At 34.9% G+C, this 27,744-nt stretch overlaps 1 protein-coding gene across 1 annotated transcript in view; it reads right to left on the bottom strand.

The window, feature by feature from the left end:
* Window positions 1-15,531: 15,531 nt before the first annotated feature.
* Window positions 15,532-27,744, bottom strand: part of AP4E1 (adaptor related protein complex 4 subunit epsilon 1) — a 72,308-nt gene continuing 60,095 nt past the window's right edge. Inside the window, exons 18-21 of the mRNA XM_074234682.1 lie at window positions 22,107-22,676; window positions 20,680-20,870; window positions 18,365-18,522; window positions 15,532-16,356 (exon numbers count right to left, since the gene is read on the bottom strand). Coding sequence (XP_074090783.1) covers window positions 16,196-16,356; window positions 18,365-18,522; window positions 20,680-20,870; window positions 22,107-22,676 — 1,080 coding nt within the window. The 3' untranslated portion in view covers window positions 15,532-16,195. The remainder of the gene's footprint in view (window positions 16,357-18,364; window positions 18,523-20,679; window positions 20,871-22,106; window positions 22,677-27,744) is intronic.

Consider the following 27,744-nt stretch of genomic DNA (forward strand, 5'->3'; position numbering starts at 1 on the left):
AGAAACTAATTTCCCTTTAAGCCAAAGAACTATAAAGTTCATCCTTAGGTTTGCTTATTTATTCCAACTTGCTCTCACATTTATCAAAGGCCATGAATCAAATGCTCTTGGGGGTCTAGGGATAAACATGTTATGGGAAAATACACTCTTCTAACTACCACTTTAACTCCTGAACTAAAGTGGATGCATTTCCATTTATACACAACACTCACAATGATAATTTTAGATATTGAAGATAACCAATTAAAACTTAGTCAAAAAATGTCACAGATATTCATATATTTAAGGAAATGTATTACAATATTCACATAAATCTGCATAGCACTCTCCCCAATGCATTACATTTCATTGGGGAAGACGAGCACAATTTCTAGAAGCCTGGCAAAGAAGCACACTAGGAAGAAAAACTCAAGTGATCTTGATAACTCTGGGCTGCAGGCTTTGATGTCACCAATCCATTTTTTCTGTATTGGTCCTCAATGCTCTCCAGTTTAGCAAATTCTCTTCTAATTCTCAAAAATAGAAGTAAAAGGGTAGTTAGGTGGCACAATGGATAGAACATCTTGCCCTGGAGTCAGGAGAATCTGAGTTCCAATTTGACCTCAGATGCTTAATATTTAATATTTAGCTGTATGACCTTGGGCATTACAAAATGCCTTACAAAATGACGATTGTACCCCACCCCAGACATGACATTTACAAGTGCTTTCAACTTATGATCACCATTAAAAGGGCATAAGAAAAATATTTTCTATTAATTTTAAAAAATTTTAAAAATTTTCCTATTAATTCTATTAATTTGGATAGCACTTCCCTAAGAACTATATTTCACTAGATAAGAACTAGCTTATCACTCTTGTCCTTTCACCTCTCAGCACCAAAGACTGATAACTAATCAGTTATACACTTACCAGGATGCTATCTTGTAGATTCAAAATGTAGCCAACAGAACTTGCAGTGAAACAACTCATTTTTTACTCTCTGAGCTAGAGAAACCATCTTCACTCACCTGTACTGTTATCCAATTAAATATCATTGTCTTCCTATACAACAAAGGAACTGTCAAATGTCTTTCTTCTTTAAATTTTTCATTCTCAAACTTGAGGGGGAAATTTCTGAGTAGTTTTTGACTCAAGTTCTAGGTGGCACTGAAAGGTAAAAGCTAGAACCCTCAATCTTTATTTAGACAATCAGGAACTAGCAGGTCAAAGTCTACTTGTCAATAGATTTATTCTATTACTAATCTCTTTAAACATCTAACATTTTGGGGGGCAGAGTCAAGATAGCAGAGTGAAGGCAGGAAATCCCAGAAGTTTTTCCCCAAACCACTCCAAATACCTTGTGACTCTAACCAAATTATAGTGTCTGAACCCTCAGAAAGACTGAGTGAAAACAATTTTCCAGCCCAAGACAACTTGGAAGATCTGAGGGAAAGGTCTGTTCCATCCAGGTTGCAGCACAGTCCAAGCAAACTGGCTACAGCCATCTAGAAACAGTGGGGTCCCTGGGGACGCCGGAGTCCATGGAAGCCTAGTAGTTTCCAGACCTCTCAGTTCAAGGATTGCCAAGGACAACTTGGAAGGTCAGTGAGAAAACTCTGCTGTACCAGTGAGCACTGAGTCCAGGCCAACACAGCCTCAGTGCAGATCCCCAGCCCAGGAACCTGCGGAGCAACCCAGCAGTTGTTTCCAGAGTGCTCAGCTCATGGACCATAAGAGAGTTGGGGGAGCCTGCATAGGTCTCTCTGCTCTCCTTGGGACAGGACTCTGTTACTTTGCCCATACTCAGATCCAGGTCAAAGTCTGGAGGCTCATACTGCCATAGCAGAGAAGTGACCCTCCTCACAATTCCAAGTCAGAGGAGAGTGCTTATGTTCATCTACAGACTAGAGCACAGATCAGGAGAGCAGCCTGAGCCTCTCCTAAGACCTTGAAGGTCCCTGGGAAGGGTATCCCAAAAATCCTCAAAAGCTTGAGGCAGTGTGTCCTCCAACCTAGAAGCAGAGCCCTACCTTAATAAAGGGTTAAAATCAAGTCACAGGCTAGGGAAATGAGCAAACAATAGGAAAAAAAAATGAATCTGACCACAGATAATTACTTTGGTCCCATGGAGGATCAAAATGCATACTCAGAAGATAATGAAGTCAAAGCTTCTGTATTCAAAGTCTACAAGAAAAATATGAATTGGGCTCAGGCTATGGATCAGCTCAAAAAAGGAGGTAGTAGAAAAATTGGGAAGAGAAATGAGGGTAATGCAGGAAAATCATGAAAACATCTAACATTTTCAATCTTCATCTGAAAGGTTCTTTATTCTTTACACTCAGTCTCAGCCTCTTTCCTTCAGTAGTTTAAAAGGGGGAATGCTTCCTGGCACTCTGTGACTCACACTCAGAAATATAAATAAAATCTATAGACCTTATTAAATCATATATTTTCAAATTAGTTATATGATTTCATTTTTTTAACTTTTGTCATCTTAAGTCTTAAAATACTTATGAATATACAGATGAGCCAAGAGACCATAAATGCCCTAAAGCTCCAAGTTCTTAACACAGTCTAATTACTTCTTTGTAGTTATATTTTTCCAGTTTTTAATAATTCCTTCTCTGCCCTCTTTAAAAATCTCAAACTTTTAAGTTTTTAAATTTATACCACAGTTCACTTTCTGTCCCAAACTGTTCAAATCTCATCTGAAAACTAATATATATATATAGGTTTTTGCAAGGCAAATGGGGTTAAGTGGCTTGCCCAAGGCCACACAGCTAGGTAATTATTAAGTGTCTGAGACCAGATTTGAACCCAGGTACTCCTGAATCCAGGGCGGGTGCTTTATCTACTGCGCCACCTAGCTGCCCCTATATATATCTTAAAAGCTTTTTAAAAAAATTATTTATTTTATTCTTTCATGAATAAAATGTTCCATCTATAGCAGAAGCAATATTTTACATTCTTTAACAATTTATATAGCTTTTTTCCTAAAAAAAAAGCAAAAAATGTTTTTTAAAAACTGCTCTGTATGAAAAATGGTATATTAAAGGGGCAGTACTCCCTTATACTACAGAAAAAGAATCAATATACCAGTTCCTCAGGTATAGTTAATCTCCTGCTCTTTTTCTTTTCTTTTTTTAAAGATTTTTGAGTTTTACAATATTCCCCCTAATCTTACTTCAAACCCCCCACCCCCCACAGAAGGCAATTTGCCAGTTTCTACATTGTTTCCATGGTATACACTGATCCAAATTGAATGTGATGAGAGAGAAATCATATCCTTAAGGAAGAAACATAAAGTATAAGGGATAGCAAGATCAGACAATAAGATTTTTTTTTCCAAATTAAAGGTAATAGTCGTTGGTCTTGGTTCAAACTCCATAATTCTTTCTCTGGATACAGATGGTATTCTCCTTTGCAGACAGCCTCAAATTGTCCCTGATTGTTGCACTGATGGAATGAGCAAGTCCATCAAGGTTGATCACTCCCATGTTGCTGTTAGGGTGTACAGTGTTTTTCTGGTTCTGCTCATCTCACTCAGCATCAGTTCATGCAAATTCTTCCAGGCTTCCCTGAATTCCCATCCCTCCTGGTTTCTAATAGAATAATAGTGTACCATGACATACATATACCACAGTTTGCTAAGCCATTCCCCAATTGTAGGACATTAACTTGATTTCAATTCTTTGCCACCACAAACAGGGCAACTATGAATATTTTGGTACAAGTGATGTTTTTATCTTTTTTCATCATCTCTTCAGGGTATAGACCCAGTAGTGGCATTGCTGGATCAAAGGGTATATACATTTTTGTTGCCCTTTGGGCATAATTCCAAATTTCTCTCCAGAAAGATTGGATGAATTCACAACTCCACCAACAATGTAATAGTGTCCCAGATTTCCCACATCCCTTCCAACATTGATCATTATCCTTTCTTGTTATAGTGGCCAGTCTGAGGTGTGAGGTAGTATCTCAGAGAAGCTTTAATTTGCATTTCTCTAATAAGTAATGATTTAGAGTAATTTATCTGACTATGGATTGCTTTGACCTCATCTGTAAATTGCTTTTGCATATCCTTTGACCATTTGTCAATTGGGGAATGGCTTTTTTTTAAAAATTTGACTCAGTTCTCTGTATATTTTAGAAATGAATCTTCTGCTTTTTCAATACGTGAAAAGGTCAAATGTCCCGTTCTATTTCATGCTCCTCTGAACTCAGTCCCCAGTTCAGTCCAACTTGGCCAAACAATTCTTCCATTGCTAAAAGAAAACCCATTCTAATCCTTCATAAATACACATACACGCATCTATTACAATACTACCATGCTTGTGGTTTTGTTGGCCAGTTTTATGACATTTTAAAAGCATAAAAGTGAAGTGAACTTTTAGGAAGTTAATGACATTTCCCAAACTTCTTGGTTGTTTTTTTTTTTCCCACACATCCTAGCAAGAGCAGATTATTATTCATTTTTCAGTTTTTCAGAGGACCAATGACATCACAGGATTATGTCTTGACTTAAGAGTGATCTGGATTTAAGTGAATCAGAATTACACTAAGTCATCTGCCTTACTCTCTCTTCCTAAGTCCAGTGGCAGGACTACATCAAAATAACTGGCAATGGCCCAGGATATAATGGATGACCAAGGAGATATACAAACACACACACACACACACACACACACACACACAAACACATATATAATATATATATATATATGTATGTGTGTGTTTATGTGTACATATCAAGAAAGAGAGTTGAGTAGATAGCTGTCAGAAAGACAGACAAGGTAAAATAGAAGGGTTGCTAATAGCTGGCTATCTGCATAAACTTCACCTAGAAGGTGGCAAGTGAGAAAAAATTTGAAGGAAACAAGTTAGAGATGAAGTAAAAGTCCATGCCAGTTGTGGGAGGGTGTGGGAGGGGATAACTAGTAGAGAGATGAACTGGATTAGGAACAGCTAGAAGACTAGTTCAGCTGTATAATGGTGCTGATTAGAATCTTAAAAAAGGGAATAAAAAAAATTTGAAAGGTAGGTTGGAATCAAGCTTTAAAACTAAATAGAGGGGCGGCTAGGTGGTGCAGTGGATAAAGCACCGGCCCTGGAGTCAGGCATACCTGAGTTCAAATTCGGCCTCAGACACTTAATAATTACCTAGCTGTGTGGCCTTGGGCAAGCCACTTACCCCAATTTGTCTTGCAAAAACCTAAAGAAAAATAAAAAGCTAAACAGAGAAGCTATTTGAGTCTTGAGGTAATCTGGAGCCAGTGGAATTTATTGGGTGTGGAAATGACCCTAGTCAGACTTATGTGAAAAAATAAGAATTAGTTAGGATGTTTATTTGCACCTTTAGAGGAAGTGGGGCCCCCTGTTGAGTTGATAGCACTGTCACTTGGCCAAATTCTGAGGGTTCTATTTTTTTTTAAGATTATTTAGTTCTCTTTACCTAGTGTCTGTGTTTAGCAAATTATTATTATTAATTTGGTGTTTCAAGTGGACTTTGCTAATGGGAAGAGAATATGCTGACCAATCAATCAACTTAAATTTCTGATTATGTTGGCAGTTTTATCTTTCCATAATTTAATGAATTGGAATTCTAGTTTATTAATCCATCTTTTATGAATTTGGTTACCAAGAATTATTTCCCAGAGTCTGACCTCCTCCCTATAGGCTGATAAAATCAACTTTTCTGAGCCTGAAATGTTTAAGACTTGATCCTGACCTTGAGGTTACCCCCACCTTGAACTTCCAGCTCAAAAGGCCCAGAATGAACTAATGAATAAGCTATGGTGTCTCCATTTTTTATTTTATTAGTTTTTAAATTATATTTTACACCCCAAACTTAAACATCAAAAAAGACCATTTCCATGCACACAACAAATCACAAAAAGAGGATTTTGTATGAAACCATGAGTGCTCATTTCACTTAAATTGTTTTTTAAAAAAAGAATATAATGAAGTCCACGTATTTTTTTCACTACTGCCTGGTTTCTCTGTGTTTCTGTTTTCTTTAGGGTATTAAAAAAAAGTTTCACTAGAATCACAGCTGCTTAAAACCCCGGCCCCACAATTAAAAAGGGGTATTTTTTTTTTGTATCATGCACAAATGAATCCACACAATGACCATGCTCAAAATTTATGTGCCTTATGTCATCACTTCTCTCTCAGGAGGTGGGTAACATGTTTCATCATCCTGTCAAATGTGAATAAATATTTATTAAGTCTTTTCTATGTACCACTTTGTGCTAAAAATTGGGGACACCAAAATGAAAATAATAAAGTTCTCAAGAAGCTTAAAATCTCAAGGATGAAGATAATACAAAAGAAAGTTGAAAAGGAGAGAAGAGGGGGGGAAAAAAGAAAGGACTGTTCTCGAGGCATGATTAAAAAAAGTCCAAAAAAGTGCAGTCAAGTGGGAAATAAAGACAAGGTAGATGACTGTTTTGTTCAAAGCCCTTCTAAGACTTTCAAATGTTTCTCTTCAAAATGGTTTTGTCCTTGTATAAATTATTCTGGTTCTGCTCACTTCACTTTTTGCCAATTCATGTTACCCAAGATTAACTGAAATCATCTTATAATTTCTTATAGCTCAATAACATTCTACTACATTCATAAAACACAATTTGTTCAGTCATTATTCAAGTGTCTAATAGGCAATCTAAAGCAGCTCCTTAAGAGTCTGGCTGTTGGGGCGGCTAGGTGGCACAGTGGATAAAGCACCAGCCCTGGAGTCAGGAGTACCTGGGTTCAAATCTGATCTCAGACACTTAATAATTACCTAGCTGTGTGGGGGCCTTGGGCAAGTCACTTAACCCCATTTGCCTTGCAAAAAGCAAAAAAAAAAAAAAGGTCTGGCTGTTTTCTTTTCTTTACTTACTTCTTTCCACCTCCATCAGATTCAGGAAGTTTGTTTTGCTTTCAATTATTTCCTTCCCAGTATCATCCTCCTTCAACCACTCTAATCCTCATGGGTTTTGATCTATTTCTACATCAAACTGCTTGCATGGGTATTCAATTCTCTTGTGCCTGTTTCAGTTAAGAATGAGGTTCATTTGGTATGTATTCTCCTCACCCTTTTCTCCATGTTTGCATATCATTGAACATCCAATTATAAGGCACATTTCATTAAAGGAACATTTTTTTTTCCTTTTAGAATTATATCCAACTATACAGTGTTTATTCTTGATTTTAAGTCTGTATTTTTCGCCTTTTGGAATATTATATACAAGATGTCTCATTCTCAATAGAAGCTTTTAGATTTTGTGTGATCTTGACTGTAGCTCCTTGGTACTTAATTGCTTATTTGTGGATTATGTGGTATTTTTTTTTCTTTAATGTGGAAGCTCTAGATTTTGGTTGTATTTTTTCTTTTTGGGATGCCTTTAGATGTTTAGTGAATTCTTTCTACCTTTTCTTGGCCATTCTCTGACTCTAATCAACCTGGACTATTTCCATTGAAGTTGTCTCAAAATATTTATGTGTAGGCATTTGGAAGGGGAGAGAAAGAATAAGAGGAGAGATTAAAATGTGTTCATCATTTTCTTGTCATCCAATCACTTAAATTATCTCTCCTTGACTTGTTTTCCAGGTTATTTGTTTCTGAGATCAGAATTCAGTCTTAGGATTTTGTTTCAACACATTTTCCTGGTTTACTAAACCTCAACACTCTTAAGTGCAGCCTGAACCAGATGAAAATATAACTGGGAAACAATAAAATTTTAAAAATGCATTAAAACAGATAGCATTACATTTTAAAACTATATCAAGAAGCAGCGCAAAGAGATCCTTATGTATACATTAATGGCTCCTATTTATTTCTATGTAGAGTCATTTATTTATGTTTGGTCTATTCTAGTTTTCATAGTTTTCCATTTCTTGAATAAAATTTACCACTTTCTCATCAAAGCTACTCATTTGCCTTCCAAATGTTGTCTTAAGAGCTTTTATTTCACCCCCCCCTTCACTTCTATGTATTCATGTAATATTTGTGGAAAAGCTATGTCTTTTGAGTTCTGTTTGAAGTTTTTATGTCATTGAATTTTCAAAAAAACTGCATATTGGTTGGCATGTCTTTGATTTGTTTTTTTGTTGTTGTTGTTTAGTTTTTGCAAGGCAATGGGGTTAAGTGGCTTGCCCAAGGCCACACAGCTAGGTAATTATTAAGTGTCTGAGGCCACATTTGAACTCAGGTACTCCTGACTCCAAGGCCAGTGCTCTATCCACTGCGCCACCTAGCTGCCCATGATTTGCTTTTTAAAACATACTTTAACAAGCATTTTTAAAGTTTTAATCTGTCTTCTCACTACTCCCCTCCCCACAACTGTGCAAAAAATAAAATCAGAAAAATAAAGCCCTTTGAATAGTTTAGAAAAATAAATTCCCACATTAGCCATGTCCAAAAATATATATATTTTTACATTTCAAGTCCATCATTTCTGTGCCAGAAATGTCACATTTATTCTTTTGGAATTTTGCTTAATCATTGTGTAGATCAGAATTCTAATTTTTCTGTTATTGTACAGGTCATTCTATTTTGGTTTACTTCACTCCTTTGATATAGTCCATTTCATTACTTTTATGGCACAATTACATCCCAATGTATTCATATACTACAATTCTTTTTGGTCTTTCCTCAATAAGGCACCCCCTTAGTTTTCAATTTCTGGCTACCACAAAAAGAGTTGCTATAAATATTTTTGGACATAAGAGATACTTTTTCCTTTTTCCTTGATTTCCTTGGGTTACAGACCTAGAAGTACTATAATGGATTCAAAGGTTATTAAGTTTAAGAACTTTCTGAGCCTAATTGCAAATAGTTTTTGATTTACTCATATCACCATCTTTAGTTCTACGACTACAGCTTTGTTCCAGGGCTAGGTTCTCTTCCCTGCTACACTTTTGAGTGAGGTAGTAGGTCTAGCTTGGTTTTACCCTTGCTCTTACATAGTCTTCCATCTCTTACTATTAGTGCCCCCCTTAATCTCTGAAGCTTAATGCTAGTTTCAAAGTACTTTCTAGCATCTCAGGACAGAATGTTAGGGGTATAGGCTGTCCTAATCTAAGTGTTACCTTACAGCATCTTATTGATCCTTACTATTTACTGATGGTTGCCACTCCTTAGAGCTTCCAAGGTTCCCATCCAAGAAAACCCCTCTTAGGCATCTTGATAAGAGTCTTGTCCTAACTCTAGTCACATTGCCATTTTTGTTGCTTGAGGAACCCTCTTTCTTATTGGCAAATGCATTTAATAATGATTATTTAGTTTAGAGGTAGAAGATATAACTTACTGTAGTTTTTGATCATCATTCTATCTAAATAAGAATCCTAGTAATAGAATGAATGAGTAGGCACCCTGCCTCTCATTCAGGCAGTGTGATCAAAGTCCATGTGATGGGTTTTAAGAAGGGGAAACAAGGATATGTTTCCTTCTGAAGAAGGAAGTAGTTAGGATACAGGATGCCTATAATATTTTGGCCTTGGCATGTTAGGAGTGAAGAAGATAGGGGAATTAATATGAGATAGGAAGAAAAGTAAAGAGAAAGCTCACAAAAAATGACCTTTTTTTTTTTTAATAAAGTATGAGATGAAGTTCTCTGCTGAGAAGGTGAGAGTAAGAGTTGCCATAGGAGGCTTGAGGACAGATTTGAAATTATCACTATAAAGTGTGGGATAGTGGAAACACAACTTAAGAGAATGAAATCACTGACTTACTGCAGTGAGGGTCCAGGTGAGAGAGATTAGGTAACATCTATAGTGAACTCAGTTTGGTTGAAGGATTTCTTCCAACAAGGAACAAGTGAACAAGGAGTGAAGGTAGGAATGATCCGGGGGTTAAGGTTTCAAGCGAGAATCAAATAGGCATAGGAGGAAGAGATTTGAGCACAGAGAACCATATAGAGTAGACTACTAACTAGAGGATTCAGCTTTCAAAAGGAATAATTTGCAAAATTGAAGCAGGAGTTACAGGCAAGGAGAATACTAAGGGATGAAGTGACTAGAGTTCTCCAAAAAATAAGTTTAGGAATGGTTAGACAAAGGAAGAGAAGAAAATACATAGGGGTCTGATCTGGTTAAAAAAAAATTTTTTTTGGAACAATTAACTGTTGAAGTGGAACCCTACTGAGTGATAGTAAGATCAAGGACGTAACCATCTTTGTGTGTAGTTATGGTGAAGATTTAGGCATTCTTATGCCTGATATATATATAAAGCAGGAGTGTAGATAGAAAGATAGATACTAAACCTGGAAAATGAGGGAGAATGTCCTGAGGGTCCATAGACACTTCTCTAGGATCTTAAATGGGTTATAAATTTAGGAGAGGCTGCTGAGTGATACTGGCAAAGGGGAAGTCTAGAAATAGAATCAGGAAGTGTGAAGGAAAATATAGTCAGTACATAAAAAGGTGGGCAGAGCTGTAATAGGTCATAGGAAGGGTGAGATTAATATAGATGATAAAAGGATGGGAATTTAGGAAAGGACATAGTTTACTGATATGTGGCTCTAATTTATCCCAAGGACTGGGAGAAAAAGAGGTGGGATGAGTTTATTTATTAGTCCAGGGGCAGTCCAGGAAGAGGGCACAACTGGCCCTCTTTATACCTGATAATTTCTATTGGTGATTTTTGGGTCTCAGCTCTACTTCTTGGGGTCTCTGTTCCACCTCATACTCCAAGGTTTGCTTTGCTAGGGATTGGAGGAAAACACTGATAAAGTCAGTAATAGAATGAAAAGAATCAGTTCCTTTGTAGGATTTCTCTAAGGTAAATACTCATAACAATGAGATTTTTAAATTTCTGGGCATGTTTTTTTTCTCTTTTGTATCAATTCAATAGGCCAGATTCTCTGCTAAATGGAAAGAAACTATATGGCACTGAATGTAAGCAATGAGTTAGAGAAGCAACACATATACTGCTCACTCTCCTAAAAAGGAGTTCACTGACCACTTTATAGCTGAGTGTGCTTTATCTCATTCAAGAGAGGTTTAAATCACACTGATCACTTGTCTTTGGTTCTCAACTAGTCTAAACTATAAATACTTTGTTCCTTCTACCCATTCTTCTGGCACCTTTCCCATCTAGTTATCTGATTGAATAGTATCTTTCCCATCTAATTGAGCAATGTGAATTCACATTTTATCTGAGTGATGCTTCATGCCTCTTGACCTAAAATTCCTAATCCCATAGCTACCACATGTAGTACCATCCACTCCAGCTAAATTTGGACATTTAAGTTTTCTCTCTCTAAACACACACACACACACACACACACACACACACACACACACACACACACACACACTTTCATCCATACACTTTGATGTGTTACAAATTGTAAATAAAGTTGGAATATTGTGTGTGACCCCTCCATAGCCCCAAATTCCAGGTCAAGAAATAGTCTAAGTAACTACACACTAATAAAATTTTATCTTCCTGTCAAAGTTATTTTCTACAGTCTCTCTCTGTATACTCCCCCTGTCTTCTACCACTTCCATCACCAAAAGTTCCTGGGTTTATAACTACTATTCAAGGGACTGACTGCATACTTTGTAGCCCTTTTTATGTTATTTATTCAGCTCTCCTGGAGCTCAATCTTGACAAATGACAGTGGAAAAACTGTCCATTCACTGTAGTGTGGTGTGACTTCTTGGCTTAAACCCATTTCAACTAAAAAGAACTGCAAATGGTGGGACAGTTGCTAGATAAGTTTGAATTGTATCATTTCAGATGTCCTTTCTGTTCTTATTTTCACTAGATTCTATCTCAAATAGAGCCTGCTATCTCATCTCAATTTCATAATGTTTCAAAGATTCTAGTTAAATAAAAAGTTGAGAAGTCATGGAATTCCAAAGGCAAATAAGTCTAAATATATACTTTTGCCCTCTCCAAATCACAGTTTTCCATTGGTTTTCCTAATGAATGGAGAGAGTCTAAAACCCACTAGAGTTATCTAGTAATACAGGAAGAAAGCTACAAACTGGAGTCAGAAAGTATGGCTTATTCAAACCCTGAAAATCAATGATGAGTCTCCAAATGCCATTAAGCAGTCTCAGTGATTAAACTGGAGATCTGTAGGGGAATGAAAGAGTCAGAATAAAGGCTGATCCCTAAAGAATTTTCATAGGATCACAGAGCTGGAAGGGACCTCAGGAGTCACTTTGTCCAACTTTCTCATTTTATATATAAAGGGAGTGAGATACAGAAAGTTTAAGTTTTTTGCCTTAGGTCACAGATAGTAAATGCCAGTGTTAGTAACAATACTGATTTCTAATCAAGTATTCATTTTAACTATATTTTAGTATAGTTTAATTTATATTTTCTTGCTTCTTTGAACATGATGATATTAAATGAGTTCAAGTGAATTTCCCCCCCATCATTGGGTTGTTTTTTTTTTTAGGTTTTTGCAAGGCAAATGGGGTTAAGTGGCTTGCCCAAGGCCACACAGCTAGGTAATTATTAAGTGTCTGAGGCCGGATTTCAACCCAGGTACTCCTGACTCCAGGGCCGGTGCTATCCACTGCGCCACCTAGCTGCCCCTTCCCCCATCATTTGAAGAGGAAATATGGGAATTAATTCAGTCTAAATTGTCTTTTTCTCTAGTAAGGAAACAAAAATAATTTTTACTAATTTACCACTCTTGTGGTAGAACAAGTAAATTATTCCGATGTACCCTTTTCTCTTTTAGTCAATGCCACTAGCTTCACTAGCATTGATTGTTTTTTAACTGCTTACAAAATAATAAATACATGGACCACAAGTAAGAAGTATTAACAATTTTATGCCAGTTATACATTTAATTGAACTTTTCCAAATTGTAGAACCCAACTCCAAAACATGAAAATTACTGCCTGTTAAGATACATTTCATTTTTCTCTTCTAAAAGTTTAACACATTAAAATACAGACAAATGAGTAAATTCAGTGCACTTTCAGTAATTCACTGGCTGATAACAAGACAAAAATGGCTTCAATCCATGAAAAGAGATAATTCCGCAAAAAAAAAGATAGTTCAACATCTTCAAAATATCAAAATATTAAATAAAATGTGAGTAAGGGGAATAAAATACTTTCTACCACACAGAAATTTTCCTGGACAACATTAAGCATTTGAGATAGGTCTATGCAATATTGAATATGCTAACCACAGGTTGGCAGGCTATTTAGCATCTCCAGTCATTTCTTGATTACTACCTATGCCCTCTATTCCAGTTCTCATTCTTTCCTCTCTTCTTCTTCCTCGAAGGTACACTCTTTTTTTAAAGGATTTTGCAAGGCAAATGGGGTTAAGTGGCTTGCCCAAGGCCATACAGCTAGGTAATTATTAAGTGTCTGAGACCAGATTTGAACCCAGGTACTCCTGACTCCAGGGCCAGTGCTTTATCCACTACCCCACCTAGCCACCCCTAAGGTACACTCTTAATGGATGCCTCTTCTTTTTTTAAATTTATTCATTTATTTTTATTGGATGCCTCTTCTAAGATGGCAGACTTCTCTTTCCGTACAAGTGCCTCCACTGAGGACCACACCATCTTATTTCCAACCACCACAACTGACCTTAGATCATTACTGCCTTTCTTTTTATCCATTCCAGGCTCACATTTGTTGCCTCTCCCATTCCAGTGAAGAGGCCTGATGTAATCCCCAGTATGAAGAGTATTCACACTGCCAAGTTCCCCTGCCACCATTACTAGCCCAACATTCTTAGTGTTGTCCCTAAACCTAGTACATAAAGTTGACTATGCAAGCAATAACATTGGTTTCACAAGTCCCACATAAAATCCGTCTCATTCCATCATAGTCAAACTGAATAAAATATAAAGAGGATAATCCCTGATTTAGGACTTAAATATTCAATAAAAATAAGCATCATATACACTGTTAGTGAATACTTAAAAATCAGTGAGTTGTGTTCATAAGCTGTTTTTTTAACATTTGCTTTTGAAATCACACGTAATTTTTTTTTAAGTCTTAAAAGCAGTGCTGTATTAGATTTAGTTGCTAAAAGAGGGAAGTCTGTCTCCTATGGAAGAACTCCAAATAACAGAAACAACAATGGTGTGATAATCCTTCAACTATTCCTTCTTTACCTATCTCTACTCAATGTTTTCTGTACCCCACAGCATGTATCCCTCGGCTTTACTACTGCTGTAACAACTGCTGGAGTAAGAGAGGGATGTACCCCTTATAAGCAAGGAAAGAAGACAGGCTTGCAGTATTCCCTACCTGCTTGATGAATACTCCAAACACTGATCCCAGATGGGCTTCTAAGCTTATCCTAGCGAACGGAGGGAGGGATCCCAAGTTCCCATATGGTATTATATACTTTTGCACTGTGACAGAGTGATGCTCCTTCTCTACAATGGCTGTAGCAGCAGAAGAAGAAATAGCATGAAAGGCGAGATAACTATATCACTGACTAGGACAGGAATGGAAGAGAGCCTTTGGGGAGGTTGCCATGCGACTGCTGCCTTGTACCCCAGAAGAAACAGATCACTGGCCTCTCTTCCCAGCCTAGGCTGGGACGGATTAGGGGAATGTCTCCCTCATCACAGCACACAAAGTTCATAATGTTGATGACTCTTTTGTCCTTTAACACTGTTGTTGTAAGCAGAACTCTACTACATGTTTAAGTGAATAGGTAATAACAAAAGTGTTAGCTTAAAGAAATGAGCAAATTAAAAATAAGTTATAAGAAAAATACTGTTTGGAAGGCATGCTCTAGGAATAGGAGTGTCCAATCTGTTAACTCTTCTGGGTCATGCAAAGTCCAACAAAAATCCCTCAAGGACCACAAACAAAATTCAATAACCATTCATGAATACAATTCAATCCACACCATTAATGAGCACAATAACAAATGGCAAATCTAAGGAAACCAAAGGTTGGACGCATCAGCTCTAAAGCTATTCCCACAGAGGCATCCAGTAATTAAATTTGTCAGAACTAAGAAAATCTCTTAATATTTTTATAAGCTACGATTAGTTCTTTTGACTTAAAAGTGAGTGACCGTGTAAATTAAATAACTAATTAACTGCTATCTGTGATTTAAAATATTACCTGAAGAATCTCCAGTGAACTGTATGAAAAGTGAAAAAACTTCAAAAAGTATTTAAGACTGTGAAATATTATCTGTTTTTGACATTAATCTACAATCATAAAATTTTGGAAACATTAACTCAGTGTAGCACTAAGTTTCTCATACCAGTAGAAGTTACAGTTTTGATAATGACTCTCAGAAGCTATATAATGGTTGAAGAGTAAAAAGACCCCTGAGAATGAAAAAATAGCATGTTGTTACTGTAGTGCCTATACAGGTTATCTGTGCTGCTGCTACTCAGGTGTTTTAAAAAAGTATCAAACATGGATACATTTTACTCCTAAAGATAAATTAGCTTAAATGTCTTAATTAGCAAATGATGCTACAATATTACCCATAAATGAAGTACATTTTTTTATAGTATCCCCAATTAAGTAGTTTATTTCTATAAAGAAGTGTTTAAGTGAGTTTTAAAAAAATAGTCAGCACAACAATTAATTTTCAGCTAAAAAATTAACTTTGAGAGAAAAAATAACTGTCAGATTTTATGGTCAATTCTCAGATATACATGTGTGGATTAAGTATAACACAGTGAAGATCAAGATGGCTTCCTCTTGCCACCCAATATGCTTCTGGATGCCCAACACAAAGATCGATTAGTATGGGTTCAAAGAGCGTAAATTAATTTTAATACTGGTCTAAATAAAACATAATCAAGAGGAAAAGTAGTTTAAGAAAAGACAATGCATTTCAAAACCAAATATTAATTACACTTGGGATTATCCACTAACTTCTCTCTCCATTAATGGAGATAACTAAGACTTAAACTTAGCTATAAATCCACACTAGTCCTAGAGTAAATATGCTAACTAGAAAAACTGCTTATTACAAAATAAATATGTTCAGTCTCCCAACCCTAGGTCATGTTAAACCATTAATTAACAGTTTTTAAATGCTAACATAGGTCACTTTTGGATACCCAAATACTATACAAATCCTGAGCAAAGTGATAAAGGTATAGTTTCATGGAGCTCTTTCTTATCTAAGAAGTCCTTTTAGGAAACACTTGAAAAACAAATTATTCCTCTTTTCATTAGATGTACCGTGAGTTCATTTTACTTTGGTAAATAATTTTATCTATGTAAACTTTTAAAGTAGAAAACAAGCAGAGCTTTGATCAGGATTCCTCCATCACCTTTTGACACTGATACAGTAAATAATCTGGAAGTGTAGAGCAAGAGGATCTGAACCACAGAGCTACCATTTCTTCATAAGCCCTTAAGTGCAACAAGCAGGGGATGGATGGGAGCAGGTGACAGGCCAGTATTCCTTCATTTCCTATAACAAAAAGAAAATGATATATTCTCAGTCTCAATCAATTCAGCAGCCTTTTAATCAAGAACCCACAAATGAAACAAAGTACAAGTCTACGATTTTTCACTTGAGCAAACACCTTTCTGCTCTCTCAACCAATAACTCCTCTGGGAAAAGCACTAGGCTAGGTGCTTAATAATTAATAATCAAACATTAAAACTCTGAATTTTGTTTTTGAGAAGAAAAGTCAAGATAAAAAACAATTTTTAATGGATAATAATCCAAGACAAATGCCACTGTTTTGAATGGAAAATGATCCAAGATAAATGCCACTGTTATAAAATCATATTTGTCCATCTCAGTTACTTTATTGCCATGTAAGGAACCGTGAAGTCCCTGCTAGTACATCATTTCCATTACTCAGATAATAACTTTTCTAATCCCTGTTAGATGGTCAATGAAACTGGCTATTGTCAAAAAAAAATAAAGCCTTCGATCAATGTGATAATGATCTTCCCGTATTATATTTTACCACAATAAATTTGTCATTATAGAGAACATATTAATTTATAACCATTTCTTTATTCTGTGGATAGAAAAAATTGAATTATAAATAAAATCATGAAATGTTTTAAAATAAATTATGTAAATATTACTAAATTTAATTTTTCATAAATAAAAATAAAATGATTATAAGTAAAATAAAAACAAAGCATTATCAAATGAAAAGTTCTAGTTATTACTCTACAACAAAATATTCAAAGTTTAGTGTAATAACATTCTTAATGTAATTTTTTAAATTTTACAAAGTCAGAAAGTTAAAAAAAACCCAAAACAACTCTATAATTTATTTGTAAGTGTTCCATGGGTCCTCCTGACAGAGGTGACCCAAGTTGCAAATTGAGATACACATTTTCTGACATAGACAACATAGAAATTAATTTTGCTTGTCTATGAATTTGTTATAAAAGCTTTGTTTTTCTTTTTTCTCAGAGAAGGAAAGGGAAATACAGAGAGAACTAGGGAAAAGATTTATACCCCCTCCCCCCCGAAAAAAACAACAACATTATTTAATGTTATTTAAATGCACAGAAGAGAACAGAAGGAAAGTCAGAAGGAATCATGGACAAGCAAGACAGTCTTCTCTTATTTAAAATATACTTTACTGAAATTTGAATTTTTTTTTTTGACTTTTGCAAGGCAATAGGTTAAATGACTTGCCCATGGTCATATAGCTAGATGAGTTATTAAGTGTATGGGACCAAATTTGAAGCCAGGTCCTTCTGACTCCAGGGCTAGTGCTCTATCTATTGTGCCACCTAGCTGCCCCTATTTTATCATATACTACAAAAGAAAAGTAAGTTATTACAAACATTTGTAGTTTCATCAACAATACTCTCTTTTTGTCAAAATGTTCACTTTAGGGGGCAGTTAAGTGGTGCAGTGGATTAAGAGCATCAGCCCTGGAGTCAGGAGGACCTGAGTTCAAATCCGACCTGAGACACTTAATAATTATCTAGCTGTGTGACCTTGGGCAAGTCACTTAACCCTACTGCTTTGCAAAAACAACACCAAAAAATGCTCATTTTAGTTCATGTTTGTTAAGCTCAAAATTTTAAAAACAGAAAAAAACAAAACTAAATATAAATGGAGTCATGGGTACATTTGACTATCAAATTCTAAGTACCAATCATATGATACCACTTTTCAAGTACATAATAATCAGTAGTAAATCAATATGCTTTTAAGACTTCAGAACTGATAAATTATGTACTTTCTTCTAAAATATTAATTGAAAATCCATAAAAGTATGTCTCTGCTATGTCAGTCCTAAGCAATTCAGCTAGTTCCAAAAGAACACAGCCCAGGTGCTGCAGTCAGCTGTTAGAGGTCTATGATGAACAGTGGTCATTTGTAGGCACCATGATGATATTTAAGTGTTTAACACAGAATTATGTGACATGGGAGGAAAAAAGATTAAAATAAAAGACATTATAAATAAAATATTGTTTGTTTTAATTATTCTACAAACCTATAATATCAACGATGTGCAGTCTTAGTTTCTGCTGCAGGGTCTTCAAGGCAAAAGGCAAATTAGCTTGAGAATCTGAGAATTTTACATTTTGTTTCACATCATTTGCAAAGGATAGCCAAAGTTTGCCAAAGTCTTCGGTGCAAATCTTCATTGGTCTGAAATTATTTTTTATTAGTATATAATCCAAAAGAATTCAATGATTCTAAACAAAAACTTTCAAATGTAACAGATATAAATAAAAATAAATATCTTAATAATTATAGAAGCAAAGAAATCTTATTCTAATGATAAATTATAATTTCAACTTCTAATTTGATGCTAAAAAAATACTGGCATCAGGAAATGTGCAGTCACTCAGCTCCAAATTCACAGTTTACATACATTGCTGATTAGACCTCAGTGAATAATTTAACCTATTATATTATTATATTAACCTATTATTATATCAATAATTATAAATAAACATTATATCAATATTTCATCAGTGTAGGTATCCTCTTCAACAATGTATGTAATAACCCATCTATTCCTAAACAGTCTTCCTGAATTGCTGTGGCCAAAACAATTTTCATCACTTATTGACCAACTTTCTCATGCTAAACCTCTCCAAAATGAATTAAGGAGGTGCCTTAGATGACACATAATCCACTACCAGGTCTTTACTTCAGATATATGGAACTTAGAAGGACCTGCTAGAGTTTATACCCCACTGAAGATACGTTTATTTGGATTTCTCAATGAGTCAAAGTGTGATTTTTGTATTATCTCATGATTAATATTATTAAACCTTCAAAATGTTTTCTTTCAGATGTACTTCCCTCTTTTTGTTTTTTGGTTTTTGCAAGGCAAATAGGGTTAAGTGGCTTGCCCAAGGCCATATAGCTAGGTAATTATTAAGTGTCTGAGGCTGGATTTGAACCCAGGTACTCCTGACTCCAGGGCCTGTGCTTTATCTACTGCCATCTAGCCACCCCCCAGATGTACTTTCACTTTAATACTTAGAGCAGAATCAGGAGAACATTGTACACATTAACAGCAACACTGTGTGATGATCAACAATGATAGACTTAGATTCTCTAAGCAGTTCAAATGATCAAGGACAATTCTAAAAAACTTGTGATAGAAAAATGCCATCCACATCCAGAGGGAAAAACCATGGAGTCTGGATGCAGCTATTTTCACTTTTAAAAATTTGCTTTATTTTTTTCTTTCTTTCTCATGGTTTTTTCCTCTCTAGTTCTAAATCTTCTTTCACAACATGATTAATATGGAAATACATTATATATGACTATACATATATAACCTATATCAGATGTACTTATTTTCATGGGGAAGGAGGGTGATAGGAAAATGTGGAATGCAAAAGCTTACAAAAAAATGAATGCTGAAAACTATCTTTGCATGTAATTGAAAGAAATAAAATAACATTCATTTTAATACTTAAACACAATGATATACCAGGGATTAGGTCAAAAGCAAGCAAGAATTTTAATAAAGTATGACCCTTGCAAAAAATACTTTGCTTAGTCTTTTGTTGTTTACTGCTCGCTGTTATACATACTCAAAGACAAAAACTAGGAATTCTTTGAAGTCAGGGACTGTATCTTATAATAGATAAGGTCAAACTCAGGTAGACATTTAATAACATATTACTATAACATTTTAAAGTCGGGGCGGGAATTGTAAAAATCAAACACAACTGTAAGTCTGAGATTTTTAAAGGGCTGCTTTGTAGGTTTTTTTGAAAAATGGATTCCTTGGGTATTTCCTTCTTCTCCAATCTTCAGATAATCTTCATGAAAGAATACTGACCTGAATGATATATTTGAAAATTAAAAAAACAACACTGAATTTGCTAGAGATTATGTCTTTCTCTCACATAACTCAAAACAGTGCTCTGAACACAATGAATGTTCAGTGTTACTTATCCTTAGTGATAAAAAAATTAAATATTCTATAAAAAGATTTGGGCCATAAGAATTAGTTGGATCAAAGAACATTTAATGAGATAAATGATGGTTTCATCTTTATGCAGATATGAAGGAAAAAAACTGCTTTAAAAGAAAAAACAAGGGGCGGCTAGGTGGCATAGTGGATAAAGCACCAGCCTTGGAGTCAGGAGTACCTGGGTTCAAATCCCGTCTCAGACACTTAATAATTACCTAGCTGTGTGGCCTCGGGCAAGCCACTTAACCCCATTTGCCTTGCAAAAACCTAAAAAAAAAAAAATAAAAAGTAAAAGATAAACATGAGAAATTTTAGATTTAACCAAATCCAGTTAAACTGCTATTCCAAATGAAAAATCAATTTACCTAATGAAATCCAACAGTGATAAAGTTACTGAAAATTCTAGCTGAATATATGGATCTTCTTCCACCTGATACTTAATATAACCAGAAAGACTCTCCTCTGTAAAAGGCTTTTCCATCTGCACATGATGCTGGATACTTTTGGTGCTTTCTGCTTCTATTTCAGGAAAACAGAAGCCAGGATGCTCAAGGATCTGTAAAACAATATGACACTGTACTGAAAATCTTGGAGAAAAAATATCAATAGAATTAACATGGTACACTTGCCATTTTCTTTTTTTTTGAAAATTGGAAATTTCCCCTTTACAAGGAAAAATAATCAAGAGTCAATGGAGTTAAAGTCTGTAATAAAAAACACTAATGCAACCAAAATTTTTGTAAAACATTATCAAATGTTAGCTAGCAGTTCACTTTTTCCAGACTATATTCAAAACAAACAAAAAAACTTTAGTTCAAGCCCTTGGTCAGTCCAAGATAACTTGTTCTATAAAATAATTCAAATCCCATTACAACAAATTCCAAATTACTTTGTTGTAATAGTACGGATATTATTATAGATCACATTTGCAATGTTAAAACCAAAGAATAAACAAAAACAACACCAAGTCATTTAATGCAAGGCAATAAATAAGGAGATTAAAATAAATGCCTTGCATACTACTTGGGAAAGAGTTGGGGTTATTATTCATTTATTTATCTTTCAGTGAAGGAAATAAGCATTTAATTTAAGTGCCTATTGTGTGCCAGGAATTTTGTTAAGGGATTTATAACAACCTTGGGAGGTAAGAGGTATTATTATTATTATTATTATTATTCCCATTTTACAGATGAGGAAAATGAGGTAGAGGTTACATGATTTGTCTGGGGCTAGATGTGAACTCCTGTCTTCCTGACTCTTGGTCCAGGACGCTGTCAACTAGCTGCCTCACCCATTTTGCTCCTCATAGATTTTTTATTTTCATTTTTTTTTTTTAGGTTTTTGCAAGGCAATGGGGTTAAGTGGCTTGCCCAAGGCCACCAGGCTTCCTCATAGATTTTTAATGCATGTTTTATTCTGTCTTGGTAGGAAGGTAAGTGTTTTCTGGGTTTTTCATAATAATGATGGGGCTATCTGAAAGTAATTATTAAAGAGATAGCATCAATTTAAAACCAATTTTAATATTTAGCACTTTCCCCATTAACCTCTTGATTATAAGTCATTCAATTCTCTAACTGGATCTTCTAATCTGAAGAAAATATGTGTTTTATTTTCTTACAATGTTCTCATTTTCATTTTTTTCAAAATATGGAAATTATGACAGTTCTTTTCCTTTTTCAATTTTTTATAGAGACTTAAGAGCAAGTAGTTGGAATAAGTTTGTGAGCTATAAGAAAAATATTAATAAGCAAAAACTATCTCTTTAAAGCTAACAAAGCATCAATTTTCTTACCTTGAAATTTTCTGTAGGTGTAATTTCTAAATTCATACTCTTCAATTCCAAAATGCTCTTGTTGGCAACCAAGCAGACCAGCAATAAGCAATCATCTTTCCAAATTTTGCAAGAAGATACTTTTAACATTTCATTGTTACAGATTTCCACTAAATCTGAATATTCATGTTCATTTAGCTCCTCCAATAAGGAAGAAGTCAAAGAGATTTCATTGGCAAATGAAGAAAGAGTAGGATGAGAAGGATGAAAAAGCTCCAGGCTATTATCTTCAAACAAAGAAGGTAGAGACAGGCTGCAAGCTGAGAGATGATCAACCAAATGTAGTTCAGTGAGTGACTCAGATTTTAAATCTGATTCCAAAAATTCTGAACCAAGAGAACATTTCTTTAATCCCGTGTCTCCTTTGTCCTGGAAATTGTTCAGATGATCATTATCTTCATAAGGTGCATTTGACAAAGGACTGAAAGAAGAGTAGTTAACGTTATGTGCACTGGTAACTTCTCTATTTTTGGTGTCATTAACTTTTGTTTTCCTTCGGAATTTGTGAGAGACAGCATCTGTTTTGCCCAGCTGCAGAAAAAAAAGAAACTACTCTATCAATCATGAGTTTTGACGTATTCTAAAAAATAATGGCTTAATCTAGGCAAGTTCAAACGAATTTCATTAGTCTGGAGAGGTTCTGCACTGCAAAGCAGAAACTACAAAAATCACAACACAGAAAATTAAACAAGTCCAGAAATTTATTCTTGCAACTGTACAGCTTAGAACAGTTTACTAAATTTTCTTTGCTATTTTCAACTATTCAAAATTAGAATTGAAGTCAGAAAGCCAACCTTAACATAAATTTGAAGATCTCCTGGATTCTGCCACATTAGACTCTAAAACCAAACAGTCCAGTTCTCTACTACAAACTGAAATGAATCCTGTGAAGGATAACTCTTTAATTTTATATAAGCTATAACACTGCTTACATTTTAATAAGAAATGATACTGCTTACACTTACAGCCCCAGTTAAGAACATAGCAAAAACCAAGTTAGTGATGCATGGAAAAAAAATTCTCAGAATCTAAAAATGTCAAAATGAGAGTCCAAAAGAAAAATAATTAAATGTAGAAAAGTTAATCAAATTATGATAAAAACATATATTCTAATTTTGAATATTTAAAAAAAATGTAACATGGCATAAAAATCATGTACAGATAGAATCAATGTTAAAAATTGAAACTAGAACAAAATACAACTAATGAAAATGAAGACCTAACATTTAAAAGACTGAATGTGTTTAACATATATGTATATGCACATGCAGATACACATACATATACACAGTCAGGAAATAATAAATAGAATTTATTGAAATACTAAAAATTCAATTTGAGAGTAATAGAAAAAAAATAGGAGCCTAAAACTTGCCTATGACATTTATTAACTGTGTGACCTATGCAAGTCACAAAATCTCTGGAGTTATCAGTGTTCTCAACTATAAACTGGAAATAATGCTTGCACTACCTAGGTTTACAGTCACTGTCAGCACACTGAAACCCTCAAAATACTATAATATGTAAATAGAAATTATCCATATGCAGTATACCTAGAACACATGACACACCTGGCCCATTCTCAATGTGCATATCAAGGACCTCTCTCCTTTGATCATTCCCTCTCTCATTCAATATTTTTTTTAAATTCAATCTCTTATCTGGAAGTAGAAATGAGATCTTTATTAGAGAGATTAGCTAATTGTTTTTCCCTTTGGCCTGTTTTTCTTCTAATTTTAGCTGTACTGGTTTTATGAGTGAAACTTTTAAAATTTTATGTACTCAAAATTGTCTTATGTTTCCCATCATGAACTCTCTAACTCTTGTTTGGTCATGAACTTTTCCCATATTCATAGATCTGACAGATAATTTCTTCTATCCTCTTTAAGTTTTCTTTATGATATCAATCTTCATGTCAAAATTATTTACAAATTTGGAGATTGTCTTGATATACAGTGTGAGATGTTGATTTAGACATAGTTTTAATCAGTGTTTTCCTGGCAGTATTTTGCTAAATAGAGAATTCTTTTGTTTTATTATACACTAGATTAATGTGTTTATTTGCTTCTATGTTGGAAACTTAATCTGTTCCACCAATCTACTGTTTTATCTTACACTGTTTTGATGATTATAATTTTATAGTATACTTTGAGGTCATTTACGTCTAGGATCCCTTCCTGCCCACTAATGATATTTTTCATTAATTCCCTAACTTTCTGTTCATCCAAATGAATTTGCTATTGTTTTTCTAGTTCTATAATTTTTTGGTAGCTTGATATGGCAATGATTAAATAAATTAATTTAGGAAGTATGACCATTTTTAGATTAGCTCATCCTACAGATGAGTAATTAAATTTCTCTAGTTTAGATCTTTTATTTGTATAATGTTTGATAATCATGTTCATATAATTTTTGTAACTTGGCAATTAGGTTCCCAAGTATTTTATACTATAAGTTATTTTAAAGGGAATTTCTCTATCTCTTCCTACTGAATTTTGTTGACAACATACAAAAACAATGATAATTTATGTGAGGTATATTTTATATCTTGCAACTTTGCTGAAGCATTCATCTGGTTTTTTTGGTTGATTTTTTTTAAAGGTTTTTGCAAGGCAAATGGGGTTTAGTGGCTTGCCCAAGGCCACACAGCTAGGTAATTATTAAGTGTCTGAGACTGGATTTGAACCCAGGTACTCCTGACTCCAAGGCCTGTGCTTTATCCACTACACCTCCTAGCCACCCCTTTTTGGTTGATTCTAAAGCATTCTCTATTATGTGCAAAAAATGATAATTTTCCTTCTATTTTGCTTATGCTAATTATTTTAAATTAGATACTAATTATCATTTTGAGAAGAGTTCTGTTCATTCTTATGCTTTTTTAGTGTTTTTAACTAGAGTGGTAGTTAATATCTTTTCAAAAACCTTCTCTGTATCTATTGATATAACCACATAGTTTTGTCATTAATATGGTCTATTTTGTTTAAGTTTTAATTCTATTGGACCAGTTCTACATTCATGGTATAAATCCAATGTGGTCAAAATGCAAAATCTTTCTTTTAAGTTGATATGGTGTCCTTATTATTTTATTTAAAATATTTGCCCCAACATTCATTAGGGATATTGGTTCATAGTTTTATTTTTGTTTTCACTTTCCCTAGTTTAAGTATCATGAGTATACTTGTCTTAAGATTTGATAGAGAGGCAGTTAGATGGTACAGTGGTCAGAGCACAGGTCCAGGAGTACCTGAGTTCAAATTCAGCCTCAGGTACTCAGCCTTGATACTTACTAGCTGTGTAATCTTGACAAGTCACTTAACCTTACTCTCTGTTTAAAAAAAAAGATTTGATAGAAATCCTGCTTTTCCTATTTTTAGAACAATTTATTTAGTATTGGAATTAATTGTTCTTTATTCATTTGGTAGAATTTTATTGTAAATCCTTCTGGTTCTGGAAGGTTTTCTTTGGTATTTTCACTTATGGCTTGATTCTTTTGTTCTAAGACCAGGCTATTCAAGGACTATACTTCTTATTCTATTAATCTGGGTAATTTATAATTTTGCAAATACTAATTAATTCCCTTTAGATTATCAGTTTTACTGGCACACATTTGGGAAAAATAGTTCCTCATAATTTTTTAAATTTCTTCATTGTAAATTTACTTCCCTCCCTCCCCCCATCCCCCCTTTAAAAAAAAAGTTGGCATGTTTTATTTTACAGATTCCCCCCCCCCAAAGCCAGCTCCCAGTTCCACTTATCAATTTAATTTTTTTTGGGGGGGGGGAAGAAGGGCTGTTTTGCTTTCAATTTTACTCTTTCCTTTGACTTTTTTTTAAGATTTTTATTTTGGTGTTTAAAAATTTTTAATTTGGTTAATTAAATTAAAAAATTTAAATTAATTAATTAGAATTAATTGACTAATTACAATTGACAAATTAATTAAATTTTAAAAATTTTGTTAATTTGTCATCAACAGGCAGAGCTCTGTCCTCTGCCCCTGGAACAGGACTTTGGGGCTCTGACCACATTCAGATCCTGATCCCATCTAGCCCCCCCCCCCATAGAACAGCAGGGGCCCCCCACCTCAGCCCCATGGCAGAGGGGGGCGCATATGGTCATTCACAGACCAGGAGGGAGGACAGAGCCTCATACACTGAGACCCTTGTGGGAGTGTCCCAAAAGCTCAGGAAGCACCCCAAACCAGGCCCAGGCCAGTAAAATGAGCAAGCAAAGAAACAAAAGGAAGACTATTGAGAAGTATTTTGCAAATGAGCCCAAGAAGGATCAAAATACTCAGTCTGAAGATGAGGAAGCACAAGCTCCTGCATCTAAAGACTCCAAGAAAAACAGAAATTGGGCTCAGGCTATGACAGAGCACAAAAAAGACTTTGAAAATCAAATGAGGGAGTTGGAAGAAAAAATGGGAAAAGAAAGGAGAGAGATGCAAGAAAAACATGAAAATGAAGTCAGGAGCTTAGTCAAGGAAATCCAAAAAAATGCTGAAGAAAATAGCATGCTAAAAACCAGCTTAGGTCAAATGGATAAAACAGTTATTGAGTTATTGAGGAGAAGAATGCTTTAAAAAGCAAAATTGGCCAGATGGAAAAAGAGATAAGAAAACTCTGAGGAGAACAAATCCTTCAGACAAAGAATAGAATTCAGGGAGATTAATGAATTTAACAAATCAGGAATCAATACTTCAAAACAAAAAAAAATGAAAAATTAGAAGAAAATGTGAAATATCTCATTGAAAAAAACAACTGATATGGAAAACAGACTTAGGAAAGATAATTTGAAAATTATTGGAATACCTGAAAGTCATGATCAGGAAAAGAGCCTTGACATCAATTACTACAGGAAATTACTACTCTAGAAGCAGAGGGCAAAACAGAAATGGAGAGAATCCACCGATCCCCCAGAGAAAGAGATCCCCAAAAACCAACCCCTAGGAATATTGTAGCCAAGTTCCAGAACTCCCAAGTCAAAGAGAAAATATTACAAGCGGCCAGAAGGACACAGTTCAAATATCGTGGAGCTGCAGTCAGGATCACACAGGACTTAGCAGCAGCTACACTGGAAGCTCGCAGGGCTTGGAATACAATATACCGGAAGGCAAAAGAGCTTAGAATGCAGCCAAGAATGAACTACCCAGCAAGGCTGAATGTCCTCTTCCAGGGAAAAAGATGGACTTTCAATGAACCAGGGGAATTTCAAAGGTTCCTTTTGGAATGGCCAGAGCTGAACAGAAGGTTTGGTCTTCAGATACAGGATTCAGGTGAAGCATGGAGATTGGAGGAGAGGGGGGAAATATGAGGGACTTAATGAGGATGAACTGCATGTATTCCTGCACAGAAAAATGACACTGATAATACTCATATGAACCTTCTCAGTTAATAGAGCAGGTAGAGAGAGCTTTTATAGTTGAAGCACAGGAGAAAGCTGAATTCGAAGATAAAATATGGTGTAAAAATGGAGTCAATAGAAAAAAAGGGAAATGGAATGGGAGAAAGAAAAAGAAGAGGGGGGGAATAGTCCAAGACATTTCACATAATAAGATTTTTTTTTATTACAATGAGCTATTGCAATGATATGGAAGGGGGGA

Source organism: Macrotis lagotis, chromosome 4, assembly GCF_037893015.1.
Source record: "Macrotis lagotis isolate mMagLag1 chromosome 4, bilby.v1.9.chrom.fasta, whole genome shotgun sequence".
NCBI lineage: Eukaryota > Metazoa > Chordata > Mammalia > Peramelemorphia > Peramelidae > Macrotis > Macrotis lagotis.